At 39.2% G+C, this 23,921-nt stretch overlaps 1 protein-coding gene across 1 annotated transcript in view; it reads left to right on the forward strand.

Annotated features, from left to right (window-relative positions):
* Nucleotides 1–23,921, forward strand: part of LOC124777963 (ATP-binding cassette sub-family C member 4-like) — a 256,857-nt gene that overhangs the window by 227,794 nt on the left and 5,142 nt on the right. The window contains exons 21-24 of the mRNA XM_047253522.1: nt 4,291–4,418; nt 15,096–15,341; nt 15,445–15,605; nt 17,626–17,755. Of these exons, the coding sequence (XP_047109478.1) occupies nt 4,291–4,418; nt 15,096–15,341; nt 15,445–15,605; nt 17,626–17,755 (665 nt within the window). The remainder of the gene's footprint in view (nt 1–4,290; nt 4,419–15,095; nt 15,342–15,444; nt 15,606–17,625; nt 17,756–23,921) is intronic.

The raw sequence follows: 23,921 nt of genomic DNA on the forward strand, positions 1-23,921 counted from the left end.
CAATGAAGACTTTCTTGCTTAAAGGCAAGTTACACCAGAACATTATTCCATATGATATTATTGAATAAAAAAATATGCAAAATATGTCAACTTACCGATTTGTCTCTCCCCAAAGTTTGCAATGATTCTAAGCACAAATGTAGCTGAACTAAGTTGTTTTAGGAGTTACAAAATGTGTTTTTTCCAATTTATTCTCATCAATATTGACCCCGAAGAATTCTGAAGGTTCCACTCTATTTATTATTTCCTCACCATATGTTACACTTATCACTGGTGTAGAACCTCCAGATGAGCAGAACTGAGTATTTTGGGTCTTCTTAAAATTGAGGGAGAGACCATTCGCAGAAAACCAGTCAATGATACTTTTAAGAACTTTGTTTACCATCACTTCTGTTTCTGTACATATACTTGGATTGATTACAATACTAGTGTCATCTGCAAAAAGAACTAATTCTACTTGTTGTATTCTAGGTGGAAGATCTTTTACATATATGAGGAACAGTAGTGGACCAAAGATTGAACCTTAGGGAACCAGTACATGATTTCTTCCCCATCATAATTATGTCTGTGGACTATATTGCTTGAATTACTGAATACAACTTCCTCCATTCTTTTGGTTAGATATGACATTATCCGTTCGTTGACTATACCATCAATCCCATAAAATGTTAATTTCTCTAGGAGAATACTGTGATTCACACAATCAAATGCCATAGAGGGGTTGCAGAAAATACCAGCTGGTGCTGTTTTATTATTTAATGCTTTTTAAAATTTGGCGACTGAACATGTAAATGGCATTCTCAGTAGAGCAACCCTTCTGAAACCCAAACTGTAATCTGCTAAGGACACGATTGTTGCTAAGGTGAGATACTATTTTAGAATACATCAACACCTCAAAAATTTTGGAGAATGATGTCAGCAGTAAAACACCTTTCTGAAAGAGGGGTTTAACAATGGCATATTTCAGTCTCTCTGAAAAAATGATTTGAGTTAGTGATGCATTACATATTTCAGATAAGACTGGGCATATTATACAGGAACAAATTCTTAATGCTCTATTGGAGACACCAGAAAAGCCAAGTGAGCTTTTATTTTTGAGAGAATGTATGGTTTTCTTAATTTCAGGAGAAGCTGGTGATACATTCGTATGATAGAATTTTATAAAAGATACTTTTTCAACATACCACTGTGATTTTGCTCTTGAACTATTCTACTATATTTAAGAAATTATTATTAAAAGCAGTTGCTACCTGTGACTCATTGCTCACATCCCTTCCATTCAGTTCAATGGTCCTGTCTCTCACTTCACTACATTCCATGCTGCCCTAAGTCTGTTGTCAGCAGTATTGGTTTGTGATATTATGTGCATGTTCATTGATTTTTTTAATAACTGTAATAATTTTGAGTACTTTTTGCAGTGTGCAAGTACTGCAGGATCCCTACTTATTTTTACCAAAAGATACATTTCCCTTTTCCTTTCACAATGTACTTTTAACATAAAAAAGATTGAAAATGTTGCTGGGATTTCACACTATACCCTCCTTTGCAGCAGACTAGTACATGTCTACATTGTAAGGACCAGCTGTGTTGTATCATCACTGCAGCAGATTTGGGGTAAGGTGTTGCATTGGATGGAGTGGGTGAGAAGAAGAATGAGGTGCAGAAGGGAAGGGATGGAAGGGTGGCTGAGCACTGTTAGGGAGAAAGAGCCAGACAACAGGTTATGGATGTGGCACTGGTGATACTACCCTGGCACTGGCAGGTGGAATTGTATGTTGCATACAATGAAGTGGATGAGTAGATTGGGAGATTCATAGTGAAATATGCTCACTATTTTTATATACTTGAATTTAGCATATTTCATGACAGTACTCACTTTTCCTTGGATGTTTATAAGATGATATTTGACTTTTTTGTGTTGGCTTCAGTCGTCTAGTAAAAGTATGATTCCATAATGTTGTTTCGTCGGCTGCGGAAATGTCCTGGTTCAACGCGTTTGCCTCATTTTTGGTGCTTCAAATACCATTTTTCCGAATGTACTTCCTTCTTGATGTTTATATAAAAAAAAGTAGTAGAATAACTCATTTTTTCTGGTCACTTGCAAATTATTATAATGGGGACCTGTACATTGTTCTACCGTCACACACCGAGTATTCACTGCCGACTGACTACAGTCAAAGACGACTCCAACATCAAAGACATTTCAGACAACACAAAAGCTTCCACTTCTAACTAGTCTCTTTGATATTATTCATCACGTCTACTAATATTAATCAATATGCTGTCACTCTCAAACGTATAAGCAAATTAGCATAAAATAAGGCAAATTACAATTCACAAAAAATATTCTGACAAAAATATAAGAAAACATTTACAACCTCCCTCATTAGATTTGGTATCGACAAATTTAGTAGAAAATAACACATCTCCCAGATCCATTACAATAGGTAGTTGAAGCGCTGGAGAAGAAAGTTGTCCAGTTGTTTCAGTCGGGGATTCTATTATCAATCGCCGTGTTCATAAATGAGTAACATCCCTCCCACCTCTCTGAAAGTAGTATTCCTCTGTCCCAATATGCAAAACACCTGTTCCATTCCTTATGACACAGCTTGTTCCAACTTGTTGTCGCAATGGTCGTATTGCTACGAAAGACATAGGTGCAAGAAATGTTCTTCCCATTTACCTACTACATTGAATCCCAGTCCTGCCACAGGCACATCGTGCCCTTTTGGTAACTGGGGCACCTGTGGAAGCAGTCATGTCACGTAGCAACTCTGTTGTTAGCTTTGGCACAGCCTTTTATGTGCTGTCCACCAAGTGATGGTCCCTGCACACTGTTTCCAAGAGCCGAGTTGGCAACCCAGTGACAGCAAATGCTACTGAGCACAACATACTTGACTTTAATGACTGCTTCACAACCTGTGATGTATGGATCCCCCCAATATCACTTGCCCTGAATTGCGTTCTTGGGATTTATCATTACCATACAACTTTTGAACCCACTATCCTCCTGGAATTAGTCTCCTAACCTCAGCCCTCCTACTTCATCCCTATGCATTTCATTTGCTTTCTCAAGTGCTACATACAATTCTCTCTGCCTGTGGCAGGGTGAACTAACCGGGACCGCATGCCTATCCTGCTCTCTCTCTTTCTCTCTCTCTCTCTCTCTCTCTCTCTCTCTCTCTCTCTCTCTCCCTCTCCCTCTCTCTCTCTTTCTCTTCCCCCCCCCCTTCCTCCCCTCCCCACCTGCCCCTCCGCAACTCAATCTCCCCTTTCCCTCACCTCCATTATTCTTCCCATTCACCTCTCTCCTGCTACATGACCTCTTTCTCTAACTGGACTGCACTGCCAGGACAATGTACTTGGGAGGGGAAAACGTAGCCCTGAGCATTTCTGTGTGTTTTGTATCAGTTAGCTCCAGACGAGGACATTATCTGTATACTCAGCACCATTTCAACCTTTTTTGTGCACCTGTCAATCAGTCAGTGCCTCCTTCCATTATTTGTATTACACCCAGGATTTTCTGGTGTCTCATATTATTGTTCTAACACATGTAACTTAGGTATGATCATTTACTATTTTGTAGCTGGTATATTTTAACTTTTTTATTTGATCGGCATGATCTGATACACCATTTATTGTGGTCCCTGCATTACTATAATATGTGGGGCCTAAGAAGAAAGTGGCAACAGTAGTCTTGCTATTACCATCTACTCTGACTGAGAATGACACCATAGGGCATAAGTTGAAATTAGAGTAACTGTCTAAGATTGCCATTGTTTAGAAGTCCATGTTAACCTCTCAATAAACAACAATTTTCTTCTTCTTATTGTTAAACTGTGTAAAGACTATTTCTAGATGAGGAAGAAACTGTGGAGTATTTCTTGCTAATGACCTACAAATTTCTAATTGTATGAGAATGCATTTCTAGTTCCAATTTACTGGAGATGCTGATGTCTTTTATATCGATTGGTATTTGCTTTTGTCTTTCTATATTCAGTATGGTACCTGATATTTTATTAATCTTGTCACAATAGTTCTTCATGTTCTTGTATTTTCTGGATCTACCATTGTTGTAATTACTGATCAATTGTGGATTCATTATTCTGCCCTTGATAGTGTTTGAGATATTTGATGATACAATTTGGCAATCATCTGTCAGATTGGTCATATTTAATGATGCTTTAATACTGACTTCCATATTCATTGCTAATCACTTTTTATTCACCATTAGAAACATATTACATAAAGTGATATCATGTGAGTTAAACTAATGGAGCTTTATTACAGGCAGGAGACCACCAAAAGTCTGGCCAGATGATGGAGTCATACAGTTTGTTCATACATATTTACGATATTCTGCATCAGATCCTCCAGTTCTAAAAGATCTCCATTTTACTATAAAATCTGCTGAAAAGGTAAACTTACTACACTCGTTTTATTAAGATGATTATTAGGGAGTAATATGGACTGAACATTAAGGAAATTGCATGAATCACTGGAACAAAAATAATACATAACTCTTAAGTGACATGAATACAAGGTAAAACAAGATTGTAATATTTTTCAACCATAAATAATGAATAATTGGTACAACTGAAACCACAAAACAAGTATTTTCAATATAAAATTATGAAGAGATAAAGAGAGAAATAGTTTATTATTATCAGACCATAGCAGACAGGTAATTTAATCGGGGTGAACAGAGAAATGTATAAAAGGAAAATGGACAGTTTATAAATTAAGTAGGGAATTCATCCAGACCAAGGAGACAGCAGATAAGGACAAGAAGGAAGTCTAAAATGAACTACCAGCAGGAAAGCCCCAAGCATCACGTAATTCACAGATCCCACAGTTGATTCCCCACCAACACGTCTGAGGCTATCAGCAATAATCACAAGCTTCTTCAATCACAATTATTATTTACATGAAGATGCTTTGAAAACAACAAATTTTTTTGTCATTTTGATGCAGTTCACAGATGTTTTGGAGAGCAGAAACAGCAACTTGTTGTTCTAATATTTTCTGTTTAAGATTCTGAGAAGTGCAGTTGTCACTGGCATCTGTGGTCTCTTCATACCTACTGCTGAAAGAGTATCTCCACTTAATATGTTTCTGCAAGATTAATATTTCTGTCATCATATATGTTTTGTTTCTTTCTTCTTCTCACATCAGAATTGAAATTTTGCACGTAACACCATCTTCAGCCTTTTTCTACAAAAACAGCTTCCAGAACTTGTGTTACACTAAGTTCAAGTATCTATTAACTGCTTTATTTTCACACAGTTTGTTTTCAAGCTCAACTCCGTCATAATGAAACTGTCATGTGATAAACAAAACAGAAAGGTATATTGGGCATACCACATCCAGAACTCAACAATTTAGTCATCTGGAAGAGGACCTCTGCAAAGACTGTTGAAACATAAATTTTAAGTTTATTTAGAAAAAACTGCAGCCTCAAATCTAAAACTGTTTTATTCAGATCTACTCAAACTGTGTAAGTAGTTTAGTGATCTTTGTAATTAGTTGATAGTTTAGATTACAAAAATAGCCTAACTGGTTACACATGTTTGAAGGCTCTACTATACCCTATGTGATCAAAAGTATCTGGACACCCTCAAAAATATACGTTTTTCATATTAGGTCAATTGTGCTGCCTCCTACTGCCAGGTAGTCCTTATCAGTGACCTCAGTAGTCATTGGACATCATGAGAGAAGCAGAATAGGGCACTCGGCGGAACTCACGGACTTCGAACGTGGTCAGGTGATTGGATGTCACTTGTGTCTTACGCCTGTACGCGAGATTTCCACACTCCTAAACATCCCTAGGTCCACTGTTTCCATTGTGACAGTGAAGTGGAAACGTGAAGAGACACATACAGCACAAAAGCGTACAGGCCGACCTCATCTGTTGACTGACAGAGACTGCCGACAGTTGAAGAGAGTCGTAATGTGTAATAGGCAGACATCTATCCAGACCATCACACAGGAATCCCGGACTGCATCAGGTTCCACTGCAAGTACTATGACAGTTAGGCAGGAGGTGAGAAAACTTGGATTTCATGGTCGAGCAGCTGCTCATAAGCCACATGTAATGCCTGTAAATGCCAAATGATGCCTCGCTTGGTGTGAGCAGCGTCAGCATTGGATGATTGAACAGTGGAAAAACGTTGTGTGGAGTGATGAATCACGGTACGCAATGTGACGATCCGATGGCAGAGTGTGGGTATGTCAAATGCCCGGTGAATGTCATCTGCCAGCGTGTGTAGTGCCAACAGTAAAATTCGGAGGTGGTGGTGTTATGGTGTGGTCGTGCTTTTCATGGAGGGGTCTTGCACCCCTTGTTGTTTTGCATGTCACTATCACAGCACAGGCCAACATTGATGTTTTAAGCACCTTCTTGCTTCCCACTGTAGAAGAGCAGTTCGGGGATGGAAACTGCATCTTTCAACACAATCAATCACTTGTTCATAATGCATGGCCTGTGGCGGAGTGGTTACGTGATAATAACATCCCTGTAATGGACTGGCCTGCACAGAGTCCTGACCTGAATCTTATAGAACACCTTTGGGATGTTTTTGAACACCTACTTTGTGTCACGCCCCACCGACCAACATCAGTACCTCTCCTCAGTGCAGCACTCCATGAAGAATGGGCTGCCATTCTCCAAGAAACCTTCCAGCACCTGGTTGAATGTGTATGCCTGCGAGAGTGGAAGATGTAATCAAGGATAAGGGTGGGCCAGCAGCATACTGAATTCCAGCAAGTCATTTTCAGCCACATGTCCGGATACTTTTGATTACATAGTGTGTAATGAGATTTACGCATGATGTATGTGTGTGTGTGAATGAATGAATAAACAAACGATACAACAGAAAACAAAAAGTTAGCTGTAATTTCAGTTTTTCCCTGGACACCACGAAAGTGTATTGTACGCGCAAACAATCAGCGCGGTGGCTGATGGGAGTGACTGCAAAGGTATTTCCCATTTACGGCCGCTCCCATCAGCCAGCGTGCCGGGTGTCAACTCTGTTTGCGCGTTTAGTATGTTCGGTTGTTTACATGTGAAGTTACATCAAGTAATTTACCAATTATATTTGTTTCTGGGCCCTGCAAAACATTTTTGTTAGCTTGGATTTCCTTATAATTGTTATATTTACATTAGCAAATGCTTAAGTTTTTGTTAGAGATCCTTCGTACAATTTCATATGTCATTCATTTAAGCCACAACTAGAGGAATAAAGCCACTGCAGGTACTTGAGGGGCAGCATAGCACGTTAATTACAGAGTTGTTTCTTGAGAGATATGAACAAATCCGTAGCATAGATAGCTCTGTTTCCTCATTGATCTTCACATGTTCTGTCATTAACACATTACTGTGGCCTTCATTAGTAATCTTGTTAGCAGAGGGAAAAACATGAAATGTTAATGCCTTGTGATGTTTCAGCATCTATGGTCAAGCATACTTTCTTTGAGAATGCGAAGCCGTAATATCACAGGATTAGGCCAGCAGATGACATACTAGTGCTGGAGTCATTTTTTGATGTCCTAGTACTGAGATGATCTGCAGTACTACTGCCATTAATGTTACCTCATTTGAGTATATTGTGTATAGGTTACGATTGCTGTTATCTTTCAATTCTGAACTGCCATTTCTTGATTTAATGTTCAGACTAACCGTATAGTTCATTTTACTGAGGACTACTTCTCGTTAGCAACTGTATCTGTGCTGGAAATCTTAAAAACTCTTTTATCTATTTTTGACTCTCTACAATTAATAGAAAGTGCTTTGTATTAAACCCTATTACATTCCTCCTTCAAATACAAAGAGATAACATTTCATAAGAATATGAATTCACACATGAGCAATGATATGTGACAATTCTGTTCCAATCTAGCAAATACAAACCAATTTCTTTTCTTCCATGGTGTCACTGTCATTGTCAATGAAGGCGTGTTTCCAAAGTGCACCTTGTGTCTCCAAGGCAGGACACTGCAGCATGGAATAAACCGCCAAAGCATCAACTAATGTGAAGTGTAGTAAAGCTGCTACCATCGTTCCACCTTGCAGATGTGCGGCATTCATCCATACCAATGACAGCCATAAACTTCCAGTCAGTATGCTATTCTAGATTAAAAAGCTAACAAAAAACTTTCACAGTGATGATCATCAGTTGTCAGTTCGGTAGATATTGTGCAACACATCACTTCACACAAGCGATATGCTATGCTGCGTATCCCCTTCCTGAGATGAAAGATGTCATTATGGCTATACAACATACACACGTAAATAATACTGGTAGTTCAGAACACACTTTTGCCTTCACAAATTACATCTAGTTAAAACTTTGGAAACTAAAAACCTCAGTGGTGTTTGTCGAAGTACTACTTTATACAATTTCATTTTAAGATGTCTTTAATCAAGACACAGTCCTAATGTTACTTGTTGTTACCGTTGGATTACCCCACAAAGAATAAGTAACACTTATCATGGCAATGTACCTCATCTTGAAGTCATACACACTTTTTTACATTGTCTCTATTTCTCTATACATGTGGGCTTGCCACAAAGGGTGCTGGTAAACCAGTTGCCCCTCTAGTTTAATTATCAATTCTTTATCTAAACATAATGAGTATTGTGGTTTCAGCTCTCTGAGACTGCAGACGTGTGTGTGTGTGTGTGTGTGTGTGTGTGTGTGTGTGTGTGTGTGTGTGTGTGTGTGTGTGCTGCTGACAAAGGCCTTAATGGCTGAAAGCTATAATTGTGCGCGTCTTTTTGTTGTGCCTGTCGTGACTCAGCATCTCCACTATATGGTGAGTAGCAACTTTCCTTCTCTGGTATTGGTACATAATGAGTATTTATCACTTAATGATGCTCATTGCACAGGAAATAATTATCAGTTCATGTTATGGGTTGATTATTGCTGTAACTTTGTCCAGGAGCCACTGATGCATGCACTACATTTCTGGCAATACTGCGAAAACAGGTTCTAATACATAGATAAGAGTAGGGGTTTCACACTGGAAACTACGGAATGTGGAAGGAGAGAGGATTGACCTTGTACTCCTGGCAGAGAAGAAAGGAAAGGAAAAGAAAGAGTAGGAATGTTAGAACTGAGAAAGAAAGATGATGGACTACAAAGACAGATACCAATCTCACTCCCCACCCCAAAGATCTCTCCCTGGGAGGTTCTTCACTGGTGAACCGGAGGGATGAAGATGTTTGCCAGTCCTACAAAATGGTCACCATTGGCTTCACCTTAACAGGCCTGGAAAATTGGTTCTAACACCCTACTACTGACAGTCTCTGGAGGGGTGGAGGGGGGCAGGGGGAGGGGGGGAGAGAGAGTGCAGCATAACAAACAGTAGCCATCATCCTGTTAACAAACTAAACTGTGTCTGTATATGTGCAGATGGATATGTGTGTGTGCGCGAGTGTATACCTGTCCTTTTTTCCCCCTAAGGTAAGTCTTTCCGCTCCCGGGATTGGAATGACTCCTTACCCTCTCCCTTAAAACCCACATCCTTTCGTCTTTCCCTCTCCTTCCGTCTTTCCTGATGAAGCAACCATTGGTTGCGAAAGCTTGAATTTTGTGTGTGTGTTTGTGTTTGTTTGTGTGTCTCTCAACATACCGACGCTTTCATTTGGTTAGTTACATCATCTTTGTTTTTATTAAATAGCTAGTTAGTTAACCTTCTTGTTAAAATTTCATTGATTTTTCACCACAGAAGTATTTTGGTTCCTTTCAATAGGGTACCAGAATGTAGTTGTTGTGGAATACATGTAACTTAATTTAATGGAATAAACCACCAAACCAGTAAGTACTGTGATTTCAACACAAAATCATTGGTATTCTGATGACCACTGTTATGTCCATGTATCAACAAAGCTGTTATTTGGCCCCATGTACTAACTTCTCTGGCCAACTTCAAGCAAATTGGTATACATAGTACTAATCATATAGATTTACTGAAGTACTTATATAGCCTTCACGGTGGTGTAGTTACATTTTTCACCTATAAAAAAACTGTACGCTGACATCTCAGTGGAGTTCTCTTCTTCTGCAGTTCTCACAAGTCTTCCCTGTTAGAAAACAAATCAATGTTGCTCCACTGAACAAGCAGTAGTAGAACAAGCCACACTAACTGTATCCGCAGGGCACATCATAAGTTTCTCTAGTAACAGATTTAAATGAGCTAACGGAATGAAATATAGACTTTACATAAAACTTCACTATATTGTCACTTCTTTGTTATAAGTTCACCACCAGCCCATAGTAGTGTGAATAGTAGCCAGCTTATGGTATTCAACTGAGCCTGTTACTAGAAAGATTACAACAGATGTTCTGCGTGTTTTTTTTTTTTTTTTTTTTTTTTTTTATCAAAATTTCACACTTTCGTCTTTCTCATTCATATGAAAACACTTTCTAACATTACATGATAACTTTTCACTAATAATTCTACAAAATGACACCTCTTTGCAGTGCTCCTATTATACACATACTATTATCATGGTGGTTAAGCTCCACATTTTTCTAGTCTCCCTAAAGTATTCTACAGCCCACAAAATGTGTGTGAACATACTGTTTTATGATCGGCTGCAAAATCTTATAGTCAATCCATTATCACACATCTTTTACCTTGAACCAATCGCAACTTAATAGCTTTTCAGAGCAATGTTAGAAAACTTTCGTAAAGAAGGGAACTTCGTGTTATTCCTACCTAAATTATCCGCGTATGTTTCTTGTTTCCCCAGTACCATAAACTGGTGAATCATACAAGATAAAAGATAGGCTTCAAGCAATATGTAATAAATTTCACCATGTATCCCCAGTTAATGTCAGCAATCTAGAAAGAGACCTGTGCGCAACTCATGGTATGCACATAAATAAAAGAGGAAAAAAGACAGTCAGTAAATTAATTGTTTAGGAACTTAGACAAAATTCTCCACAAAGTGGTGTAAAAAAGTACATTGCCATGGAATGGCACAACCCACGAAATCTGCAGACAATGCTGGGAAACTTGTAAAGCCTGATGGACAGTTTGATAACCTTAAATCCTCTTGTATAGTCCAGCAGGAGAAACTCAGACTTAATGTCATGCACCAGAATTTTGAGTCTTAAAAACAAGCACAATGCTCTGGATGTTATTATATGTCTTGATAAACCTGATATTTTAATCATAACTAAACACTGGCACTGAAGACCTAATTAGCAAGTCAACCCCTCTCCATGAAATTTTGTTCTGCCTGTAGTAGGAAAAACAAGTCTGGGGCTGGCAGAACAATCTTCACTGTTAAAGCAAGTAATTTCAGTGTTATTGACACAAGTGCATTCTGCATAGAAGGAATCACAGAATTTGCTGCAATGACTCTAAAATGGGGTAGAGAAAATACAGCAATTATCGGTGTGTATAGGCCACCTGGAGCCAGTATGGATACATTTTTCAAAAATCTATCTTACTTGTTGATACATATAGAGACAGTACATTTTCAGTGTTAAATGGCCATGTAAATACTATAATAACAGGGGATATAAATATAGACTTATTAACCAATGATGCCAATACCAAAAAGCTACACCTCCTACTCAATGAATTCAATCTGAACCTAGTTATCCGTGAGCCAACTAGAGAAACTGGCAACAGCAAAACATGTCTGGATAATATAATCGCAAATGTGACCCATCTTTCCAACAGTACAGCTGTTCTAAAACTAGCCATCTCTGATCAGCATGCAGTACAGCTACAATGGCAGGCAAATTAGATGCCCTTTGTCACTAAAAAGAAACTATATGTAAGCAGAAGACTTATGTATAATGATAACATCAATATACTGAACTGCATGTTAGCACACATTCCATGGTTTAAGAATGATAGGTTTTCCTATGACTGCTTTGCTGCTGACTTCTACTACTGTTCTGATGCCACATGCTCAGTTGTACTCACCAAAGTTAAACAACCTAAAAATATAAACAAAAGTATCTGGATAAATAATGATGCCATTGAAGAAAGGGAAAAATTAAAATTTATTCCATAGTGCAATGTTGAATAGTAGACAAAATTTCAAGCTAAGGGGGGCCTTCAGAACTTATCAAGAATACCATAAAGAGTTATTAACACAGACCAGAAGCAGCAATGTTGCAAACAAGCTTCAGGCTTTACACAGTGTACTACTGGTGTCTGAGGAGTGATAAAACAGTTCCAGAACAGGCAGAGACAAGTGCTGTAAGGACATCCCACAATGGCATGATAGTAAAAGATCAACTTGAAATTGCTAATACACACATAAAAAAAAAAAAGTTCTGTATCACCCCAGTTCCCAGAACTCCTGAAGATAGACATAGACTTTTGATATTGTATCACAGACACAGTCCCTTTCACTGTTCAGAGATGTCACTAAACCCACCCAAAAATGTAAACAACCATGCATGAGCACTGTAATTCAACCACGCCTAGACAGTCGATATTGCATTTCGATCATGACCAGATTTGTTACTTTGTGCCAGGAATGGCTCTCAACAAGGGCAGTGTCCAGGCATCTCGGAGTGAACCAAAGCAATGTTCATCGGACATGGAGGAGATACAGAGAGACAGGAACTGTTGATGACATGCCTCGCTCAGACCACACAAGGGCTACTACTGCAGTTGATGACCGCTACCTACGGATTATGGCTCGGAGGAACCCTGATAGCAATGCCACCATGTTGAATAATGCTTTTCATGCAGCCACAGGACGTCGTGTTACGACTCAAACTGTGCGCAATAGGCTGCATGATGCGCAACTTCATTCCCGACATCCACGGTGAGGTCCATCTTTGCAACCACGATACCATGCAGTGCGGTACAGGTTCGCCAACAACATGCCGAGTAGACCGCTCAGGAGTGGCATCACGTTCTCTTCACTGATGAGTGTCACATATGCCTTCAGCCAGACAGTCATGGGAGATGTGTCTGGAGGCAACCTCATCAGGTTGAACACCTTAGACACACTGTCCAGCGAGAGCAGCAAGGTGGAAGTTCCCTGCTGTATTGGGGTGGCATTATGTGGGACCGACGTACGCCGCTGGTGGTCATGGGAGGCACTGTAACGGCTGTGCGATACGTGAATGCCATCCTCCGAAAGATAGTGCAACCATATTGGCGGCATATTGCCATGGTATTCACCTTCATGGATGATAATTCATGCCCCCATCGTGCACATCTTGTGAATGAATTCCTTCTCTTGACTAGAGTGGCCAACATGTTCTCCAGACGTGAATGCTATCAAACATGCCTGGGATAGATTGAAAAGGGCTGTTTATGGGCGATGTGACCCACCAACCATTCTGAGGGATCTAGGTGTGGACAGTATTCCATGATGAATACAGGTATACATCAATGCAAGAGGACGTACTACTTGGTATTAGAGGTACCGGTGTGTACAGCAGTCTGGACCACCACCTCTGAAGGTCTCGCTGTATGGTGGTGTACAGCAGTCTGGACCACCACCTCTGAAGGTCTCGCTGTATGGTGGTACAACATGCGATGTGTGGCTCCCATGAGCAATAAAAAGGGGGGAAATGATGTTTATGTTAATCTCTGCACCAATTTTCTGTACAAGTTCCAGAACTCTCGGAACTGAGGTGATGCAAAACGTTTTTTTATGTGTGTATATTCAGTGAATATTTTTCTTCAGTAGTGGAAGCTGTCAATGATAAACATAATAATCTGCAGCATAATTTTAAAGACAATCCATCTGAGCATAACCTATATCTAGCCCCCACAAATTGCAAAGAAATAATTAACATCATTAGCTCTCTATAATCTTGCAGTTCCACAGGGTACGATGGCCTCAGTATAAATGTATTAGGAGTGCGCAGACAAAATGTCTCTGTACCTCTGTCCGTAGCAGTAAATAATATAATAGAATCAGGCACCTTTCCAGACAGACTAAAAATAGCTCAAAGAACAACCAAAGCAAATCTAAATAAGCTCTTGCTACTTCAAAAAAAGGGCTATAAGAATCATCTGTGAAGCAAAATATAAGGAATAATGCTGTGGCTTGTTTCTAAAAACTGGTATACTAAGCGTAGTAAATATGTACATACTAAAAGATATATTAGTTGTTAAAAGACTGCAGCCTAAGATTTATTATGGTTTGTATCAGAATAATACCAGAAATAAAGAAAAATTTTACATGAAAGGGTCCACAATATGCTGGTTTAAAATTAACCAATGCACTGCCCAGTTAAGTTATTACCCTCCCCACAATGAAGCTTAAATTTTCACTAAAGAAATTTCTGCTACAAAAACCATTTTCCTCATTAGAAGAATACCATACTTAGATGCAGAATAAGAAATGCTTCGAAAAAATATGTCAACAGTGTTAAGCAGACTATTATATTTGTAATTTAATTATTTTGTTAATCAGCGACATACTCATAAGGATGTATTATAGGGCCATATGTCAAGAATTGTAACCTGTTTTTATACAAATGCAATGAATCATTCATTATTATTATTATTATTATTATTGTTATTGTTATTATTATTTAGAAATAAGCCTCATCTCTGCATGAGGCTGCTTGCTATTGTTAACTGCTATAGGTGTGATGTAAAGGTGCTACGCCTCATCTTCAAATGACCTGTTTGCTATACTTAATGTAATGTTGGTTTTTGACTGTTCATGAGCCAGGCAATCTAAAAGCCAACAATTATTGAAAAATGTTGATTGAGGTAATAGTAGCTTTGAAATGAATTGTCATATTACATGCTGCTGAGCTTTTCCCCTTCTCTAATTCACAGCTAGAGTAAGTTTTTTTCTAGGCTACACTGTTGGAATATCCTAACTCTGTCCAAATCCTATAGTTGTTTCAATATACACAATTTTTCTGAGAGTGAGTTTATGAAAGCATTCCATTTGAAATAAAAGGCACACTGTAACCACTGTTTTGAAAGATAGTGACATTGTAATAACCAGGAAAAACCTTAAATGGAAATGGTACGTAACCTGACTACTGAGATAAACAAACTAAAAAATTAATCCACATGACACATACTTAAGCTTTTAGCTATTTAGAACTTCTCTACAATGATGTCTTTTGTTATATCCTTAGGTCGGAATAGTCGGCAGAACAGGAGCAGGGAAGTCTTCACTCATTTCAGCACTGTTCCGTCTAGCAGAGCTTGAAGGGGCTATTTATATTGATGACATAGATACACAGACAATTGGTCTACATGATTTGAGGAAAAGGATATCTATCATTCCTCAAGAGCCTGTATTATTTTCTGCTTCACTTCGATACAACCTGGATCCTTTCAGTGAATTTCCTGATCATAGACTTTATGAAGTATTAGAAGAGGTAATAAATTTAGAGAAAATATGCTTCTGACATATAATAGAATAACATTTAAGTACTACACATAATAGTAAATATATACTTAACTTATTAACACTAACTGCAGGTGAAACTTAAAGAAGCTGTTGATGGACTAGATTTTGAAGTCAGTGAAGGAGGCAGCAACTTCAGTGTTGGCCAAAGACAACTTGTTTGTCTAGCACGAGCAATTCTGCGAAACAACAACATACTAGTACTTGATGAGGCGACAGCAAATGTTGACCCACAGTAAGTCCAATTCTTATTGTTTTAACACTAAACAAAGTTATAGGTCTTACTTTGAAATAGAATCTTGATTGTTAGCCTATAATCACATCTGAATCTTCCCTTCATCTTCTCTACTTCTGATCCAGTGCATGATCTCCACTTCTTAATTAGCAGTCAAGGGGAAGTGCATATTTTTTTCCATTTTTTCTCATCTAAAGCTTTAAAGTCCATAGCATCTTAATCTTGTGTGTCTGTAAGCCCTACTCCAAGTATTTCTATTCAGCAGATCACTTCTCTTGAGCTTTACGTATTTTTGAACTTCTAACAATGTTTCATTGTCATTAGCCAAGATAAAAGTTAAACGACATAAACTGAAACATTATCTGTCAAATTTCTACTTTTATTTGCGTCTACAATTTCATATTTTTTGCAAGTAGTTAACATTAATAATTCCAGCAATAATTCCCTGAAACTTCCTGGCAGGTTAAAACTGTGTGTTGGACCGATACTCGAACTTGGAACCTTTGCCTTTTGCAGGCAAGAGCAAGACGAAAAGCGAAGGTCCCGAGTTAGAGTCTCTGCCAGGAAGTTCCATATCAGCACACACTCCGCTGCAGAATGAAAATTTCATTCTGAATAGTCTCTGATACAAAGGGGTACCCAAAAAAAAACCAAACAAATTTTTTGGCTGGCTAGAGCTTTTGAATTACCATGTTTTTTAGAGTGAACATTCCACAGTCAGTAAGCCAAGCGCCACTGCTGGAGGAGGTCAGGATTGGTTTAAGCAGAGTTCATAATTACAACTGTTTGTGTGATCGTTGTTTTTGCAGTGGCTGATTTTTGTGAACAGTGTACAATGGTGAAATTCTGCTTTTTGCTCGGAAAAAGTGGAACAGAAACTCTTGGAATGTTAAAAATAGTGTATAACTGATGACAAACCTTGTTCTGGTTGTCCTTCCACATCCTGAACACATGAAAATGTTGAAAACATCTGTGCAGTCATCAATGAAGATTGACAACAAACCATTGAAGAAATTGTGGAGCTGTCGGGAGTGACTTGAAGTTCAGTGCAGTGAAATGTGACAGATGATTTGGGAATGAAAAGGGTGGCTGCCAAATTGTGCCACGACTGCTGACTGTTCAACTCAAACAAGGTGACATGGAAGCATGCTGTGTTCCGAAGCATGAGTCCCGAAATGATCCAAACCTTTTTTCAAACCACAGGTGACGAAACTTTGTGCTATGCTTACGATTCTGAATCAAACCAACAACCAACTCAGTGGAAGACTTCAAAGTTTGTCTCGCCCCAAGGGAGCTCATCACATGAAATTAAACATTAACACAATTCTGATTTGTTTTTTCAATGTGAGAGGAGTTATCCATTCAGAGTTTGTTCCACAGGATCAGACAGTTAACCAGGCTTTCTATTTGGAAGTTTTGAAAAGATTGTGCAGTGATATGTGGCAGAAAAACCTGATTTGTGGTAGTTGGGTGATTGATGTTTCAGTCATGACAATACCCCTTCTTAACACAGCCCAGCCATGTCTCTAAAAAAATTCTTGACCAGAAATGTGACGTGACGAACCGTCCCCCCACCCCCCCACCCCGGGTACTCTCACGACCTAGCCCTGTGCAACTTTTTTTTGTTTCCTAGAATGTAAAGAGATGTGGAAAAAAATGGTTCAAATGGCTCTGAGCACTATAGGACTTAACATCTGTGGTCATCAGTCCCCTAGATGTGAAAGAGAAGTGTTTTTCTGATGTTGCTGAGGTGAAGAAAAAACGACGGAGGCACTGTCAAGCTTAGTGTATTAGTGCAGGTGGATAGTTTCTCAAAGAGGATTGAAGGTTTATGCCTAAAATGTGAATAAATAAGAAAAAAGAAAAAAAATGGCAAGTTTGGTTTATTTTGGGTACCTTCTTGTATTTAATTTTGCAATTAGTCATTTACTGTAGTTTCACAAAATCTCTTATTTAATAACACACAAATGTAGAGGTATCCAGTTTATAATCTTAAAATGTGTTTTTGCTGTGTTTATAGAACAGATGCGCTGATCCAACAAACAATTAGGAAAAAGTTCAAAAACTGTACAGTTCTAACAATTGCTCACCGCCTGAATACTATCATGGACTCGGACAAAGTGCTGGTCATGGATGCAGGCACTATGGTGGTAAGGCAGATTGTAGTTTTGTGAATAATTTAGCTAGAAAATATAAATATTGACAGTATTCACACCAAGTAAAATCATAGTTGTTCCAACTAAGGCTGACCAAATAATAGTTCTCGTGTGCTGTATATTAAAGTACTGTAAACCTGAAACTGTAATTTTAACATAAACAGAGAATATAAATGTAGCCAACGGAGAGATTTTTGAGTTATTTTGACCTTCAAAAATTTATACAATGCAAAATACTGTAGCACATATTAAACATTCAGGCTGAACCAAAAAAATTGTTATCTGAAACCTCCCTCCCCCTTTTTAGTTTGGTTAATTTGGGTTAAAAAACACCAATTTACTTAGCGAATTAACTAGCTCATCATTAATGAGCACTATGAGGCTACTACTAATGCTGCCTCCTAAGTCACGTGTGGTACTAACCTGGTCGCACTGTAACACATCTGACATTTTAGTTCCCTGTTTTTGGGAAAGAAAGGAAAATGTGAATTTTACACCCCACTGACATAATGGCCACTACAAGAAAAGCACAAGCTAAGCTAGACCACGGTCTTCAAACAATTTTAGCATTTGCCTTAAGAAATTTAGAAAAAATAGGAAAGTGTTAATCACAGCTGCAGGATAGAGCTTTTAACCCAGTTTCACACACACTCGAGCTCGGTCCTGAACACCGACTGCCCCACACATAGCAGTAGATGTCTCAACACCATCAGACCAGACCAGGCCACGCTCACAGTGTTGGGTGTGAGGACTGCTGTGGTTGCTGGCAGACACGCAGCGCTGTCAGTAGCCTTGCAGCAGTCGCCGTGTTTATCACTGCGCCCAGTCAGTGGGTTTTGTCTCTGTTGAGACTTATTGATGACACAACTTGTGCCTTTTGCGTTTTAAGAAATTCTAAACCCTACTGAAGATATTGCTAGTCACTGTGCAGAATCTAATTCACTTTTGTACATGGAAAGTAATAGTGTAACAAGTGTTTTCTAAGACTGAGGCATTCATAATGGACTTGATTATCTCCTTACATTTACATCTACATACATACTCCGCAAGCCACCATATGGTACGTGGTGGAGCATACCCTGTGCCACTACCAGTCATTTTCTTTTCTGTTCTCAAAAATACAGCAAGGGAAAAACAACTGTCTGTATACCTCCATACGAGCCCAATATCTCTAATCTTATCTTCACGGCCATTACGCGAAATGTATGTTGGCGGCAGTAGAATCATTCTACAGTCAGCCTCAAATGCCGGTTCTCTAAATTTTCTCAATAGTGCTGCTCTAAAAGAACATCACCATCCCTCCAAAGATTGCCATTTAAGTTCCTGAAGCATTTCCATAATGCTTGCATGTTGTTTGAATCCACCAGTAACAAATCTTAACAGCCCACTTCTGAATTGCTTCAAAGTCTTTCTCTAATCCGACCTGGTGCAGATCCCAAACATTCAAACACTCCCCAACGATGAGTTCCACTAGCAACCTATATGCAATATCCTTTACTGATGAATCACACTTTCCTAAAATTCTCCCAATAAATGAAGTCGACCATTCACCTTCCCTAATATAATCTTTATGTGCTCATTCCATTTCATATTACTTGGATTCATTAGATGAATTTTTGGATATAGTAAGTGGGTAATTTCCCCAGTAATATTTTGTGTAATGTAATATCTTGTATAGACACCTTTTATTAACCTGACACATTCCACATCATTACGAAGTGACGTATTCATGACCTATGGAACAAGTGCTAATCTAATCTGCAATGTTATGCCTAGATACTTAATCAGGGTGTATACGACCCGGGTGATCCAGGAAAAACCTGGGCATTTTTTCATCCGGGAGAAAACCAGGAAAAACCCGGGAATTTTTCAATGCTCTAACAAAGGATATTACTGTATCATGCTACTGCAGAATAATACTGCAGCAACAAAACATGAACGAGAGGGAGAAAAAGCGAAAATAAAACTTAAATCGCAAAGGAAATGCATACTATACAACAACAAAACAGTGCTCATACAAACATCTGCCAACAGCAAAGTGTGCCAAAGGCTTTAGGAAGACAATGCAATACTTTATAACAACAAATTGCCTCTGCCTGAGCGTGACATGACAACTGTTTAAATTAGATTAATTTGAGCTGTTGCGGGCGGGCTCTTGAGCATGCACAGTTGAGGTGCGTAGAGTAATACCTTCTCCCGCCTCTTGTTACAGAGGTGTGGCTGGGCGCCACTACTTAATATTGCCCCAGTTCGGAAATACAGTAAATCTGGGGCTGATGCACAGAGCAGTCTGAGTTGAGGTGGGGAGTCTCCATGTGACCTGTGTTTACGTTTAGTGATTTTGTTGTTTCCTCTTTGTTTATTGCTCTCACGTTAAATGATAAACAAACGGATTTTTGTGGCCAGGAACTATCAAATGAATTAAAATATGTTCACATAATTACGGAAGGCTAAAATATGTTATTACATTCAGATTTTATTTCCACCTTTCTGACAGTCAAGAATTAATCACCTTACAGACTAATGAAGTTATTTTTGCCGGTTTGCTAAAGAGATTTGGCTTAAAATTAATCTTTTCTGATGAGGCAGTCAATTAATTTGAAACGAAGTGTTTAATTTCATACTATTGGCTAGTTTCAACTGTTCGCTGCATTTCAAGTGCACGTATGACATTATGCCATAATAAAGAACCAGGCATGAGATAATACAATACTGGTACTCCAAGAAAATTTACATATGAATGTGCATTTTAAGACGAATTATGCGTTTTAGTATGGTTCGCGAAATTCCGACGCTCTTGAAGTATCGTGTGATGTCTTTTTTTTCTTTTATGACATATGTAAGATCTTTTAATGTCTTACACGTACAAACATATGGGCTTCCTGCGCCATCGTAGCTGTGCAAGTGCGGTGACGCCAGTTATCTGGCGCTCTCTTGCAACTACCGAAATGAACCTATTTCCAACAGGTCACGGGAAAATATTGCGAATGGTGGTTTGCAAAGCGTTACATTCAAAGCAGATTTCCTTTTACGCAAGATCTTTCAAAACGTGTTTTCCCCCCGAGTTTCGTTTTCTAAAGTGCCGGGAAATTCTACTCCGGTATATAAAACCATAAACATTCAAAGGACTGATGAGTTTTACTGTGCCGAGGAAGAGTATACTGTCACTTAACACTGAAAAAGTGCACTTTCACCTGGGAGAAAGTGTATTGTTAACCGGGAAATCCGGGAATTTTTTTTCCTTGTCCACGTATACACCCTGTTAATTGACGTGACTGTCTCAAGCAGTACTAACGCTGTACTGGAACATTATCGGTTTGTTTTTCATACTCATCTGCATTAACTTACTTTTTTTTCTACATTTAGAGCTAGCTGCCACCCATCACACTAGCTAAAAATTTTTATATAAGACATCTTGTGTCCTTCTACAGTCACTCACTGACAACATCTTCCCATACACCACAGCATCATCAGCAAACAGCTGCTTACCCTGTCTGCCAAATCGTTTATGCATGCAGAAATTAATAGCAGTCCTATCACCCTTCCTGGAGCACTCCTGGCAATACCCTTGTCTTTGATGAACACTCGCTGTTGAGGACAACATACTAGGTTCTGTTATCTAAGAAGTCTTCAAGCCACTCGCGTAGCTGGGAACTATTCCAAATGCTTGTATATTCCACATGCTTGTATCTTTGTCAACAGTCAGCAGTGTGGCACCATGTTAAATGGTTTATGGAAATCTAGGACTGTGGAATCTGCCTGTTGCTCTTCATACATGGTTCGCAGGATCTGATACAAGAAAAGGGCAAGCTGAGTTTTGCATAAGTAATGCTTTCTAAAACTATTTTGATTTGTGGACAGAAGCTCTTCTCTCTCTAAGGAAAATTATTATATTTGAAATGAGAATATTTTCGAGGATTGTGCAGCAAACTAATGTTAAAGATCCAGAATGAGATTTTCACTCTGCAGCGGAGTGTGCGCTGATATGAAACTTCATGGCAGATTAAAACTGTGTGCCCGACCGAGACTCGAACTCGGGACCTTTGCCTTTCACGGGCAAGTGCTCTACCATCTTAGCTACCAAAGCACGACTCACGCCCGGTCCTCACAGCTTTACTTCTGCCAGTATCTCGTCTCCTACCTTCCAAACTTTACAGAAGCTCTCCTGCGAACCATGCAGAACTAGCACTCCTGAAAGAAAGGATACTGCGGAGACATGGCTTAGCCACAGCCTGGGGGATGTTTCCAGAATGAGATTTTCACTCTGCAGTGGAGTGTGCGCTGATATGAAACTTCCTGGCAGATTAAAACTGTGCGCCTGACCGAGACTCGAACTCGGGACCTTTGCCTTTGCGGGCAAGTGCTCTGCCATCTGAGCTACCGAAGCACGACTCACGCCCGGTCCTTACAGCTTTACTTCTGCCAGAGACGAGATACTGGCAGAAGTAAAGCTGTGAGGACTGGGCGTGAGTCGTGCTTCGGTAGCTCAGATGGTAGAGCACTTGCCTGCCAAAGGCAAAGGTCCTGAGTTCGAGTCTCGGTCGGGCACACAGTTTTAATCTGCCAGGAAGTTTAATGTTAAAGACAGTGGTCTGTAATTTTGCAGGTCCATTTCTTTGTCCTTCTTATGTACAAGAGTCACTTGCACTTTTTTCCAGTTGCTTGGGCTTTGTGCTGGCTGAGAGATTCAAAATAAATGCAAGCTTAGTAAAGGGTCAGTGTTGTAGCGTATTCTTTGTAAAACCAAACTGAGATTCCATCTAGACCTGGCTACTTATTTGGGCATATGAATGCACAGGAAGTGAGACTCATAATTTCAAATGTATGATAATTATTAAAACTATGAGTCCGCCCTGGTAGCTGAGTGGTCAGCGTGACAGACTGTCAATCCTAAGGGCCCGGGTTCGATTCCCGGCTGGGTCGGAGATTTTCTCCGCTCAGGGACTGGGTGTTGTGTTGTCCTAATCATCATCATTTCATCCCCATCGACGCGCAGGTCGCCGAAGTGGCGTCAAATCGAAAGACCTGCATCAAGCGAACGGTCTACCCGACGGGAGGCCTGAGCCACACAACATTTCCATTTATTAAAACTATGGATCTTTGTAAGCATCTTGGGCATGATCCAGAATCCTTAAGAAGTGAGACTCAGAATTTCAAATGTATTGTAATTATTAAAACTACACCCAGACCGATATTGTAATAAGGAACAAGATACCTTAAAGCCATGGGTCAATGCAGCCAGGAAGATGCACCATTTGTTGACTTCCGAAAAGCATCTAAATCAGTGCCATGCCTGTGCGTATTATTAAAAGTATGATCAGATGGGGTATCAGGTGAAATTTTTGATCGAGAACTTCTCAGTAGGGAGGACACAATATGTTGTCTTGGGTGGAAAGTCATTGACAGATGTTGAAATAACTTCAGACATGCCTCAGGTAAGTTTGTTGGGACCCTTGCTTTAATAAATTTGCAGACAAAATTAACAGTAACCTGAAACATTTTGCATCTGACACAGTTATAAATAAGGAAGTATTATCACAAAAAAGGCAACACAGGTATTCATTCAGACCTTGATAAGATGTCAAAGTGTGCAAAATTTGGGCAGCTTGCTTCAAGTATTCAGCTATGAGATGTTGTGCACTTCATAAAACAAAAAAATGTCGTATCCTATGACTACAACATCAGAGACCCACAACTGGAATCAGTCAAATGCCAAAGTGTATCAACTTGTAGCACTATGAAATGGAATGATCACTTAAGACTCAGTAGTAGACAGATCAGGTGGCATACTTCAGTTTATTGGTTGCATACTAAGAAAAAGTAATCATCCTATGAAAGAGATTGCTTACAAAACATTCGAGCAACATATTGTAGAATACTTCAAGCGTGTGGCACACATTCCAAACAGGACACACAGACTGTATACGAAGTAGAGTGGGAGCAAATAGTACTTAGTCTTTCAATTAACATTGAAGAAGCTGAAAAAACTGAACCAACAGATGCTTGATGATAGAGACAAACCATCTCACAAAAAACTACTTACAGAGTTTCAAAGAGCCAGCTTTAAGCAGGGAATCATGCAGACCACAAAGGCAAAATTAGACTAATTGTAATGCACAAGGAGACATTTAAGCAGTCATTCCTGGACTCCATATTTCAG

This window comes from Schistocerca piceifrons, chromosome 2 (genome assembly GCF_021461385.2).
Source record: "Schistocerca piceifrons isolate TAMUIC-IGC-003096 chromosome 2, iqSchPice1.1, whole genome shotgun sequence".
In the NCBI taxonomy this organism is placed as follows: Eukaryota; Metazoa; Arthropoda; class Insecta; order Orthoptera; family Acrididae; genus Schistocerca; species Schistocerca piceifrons.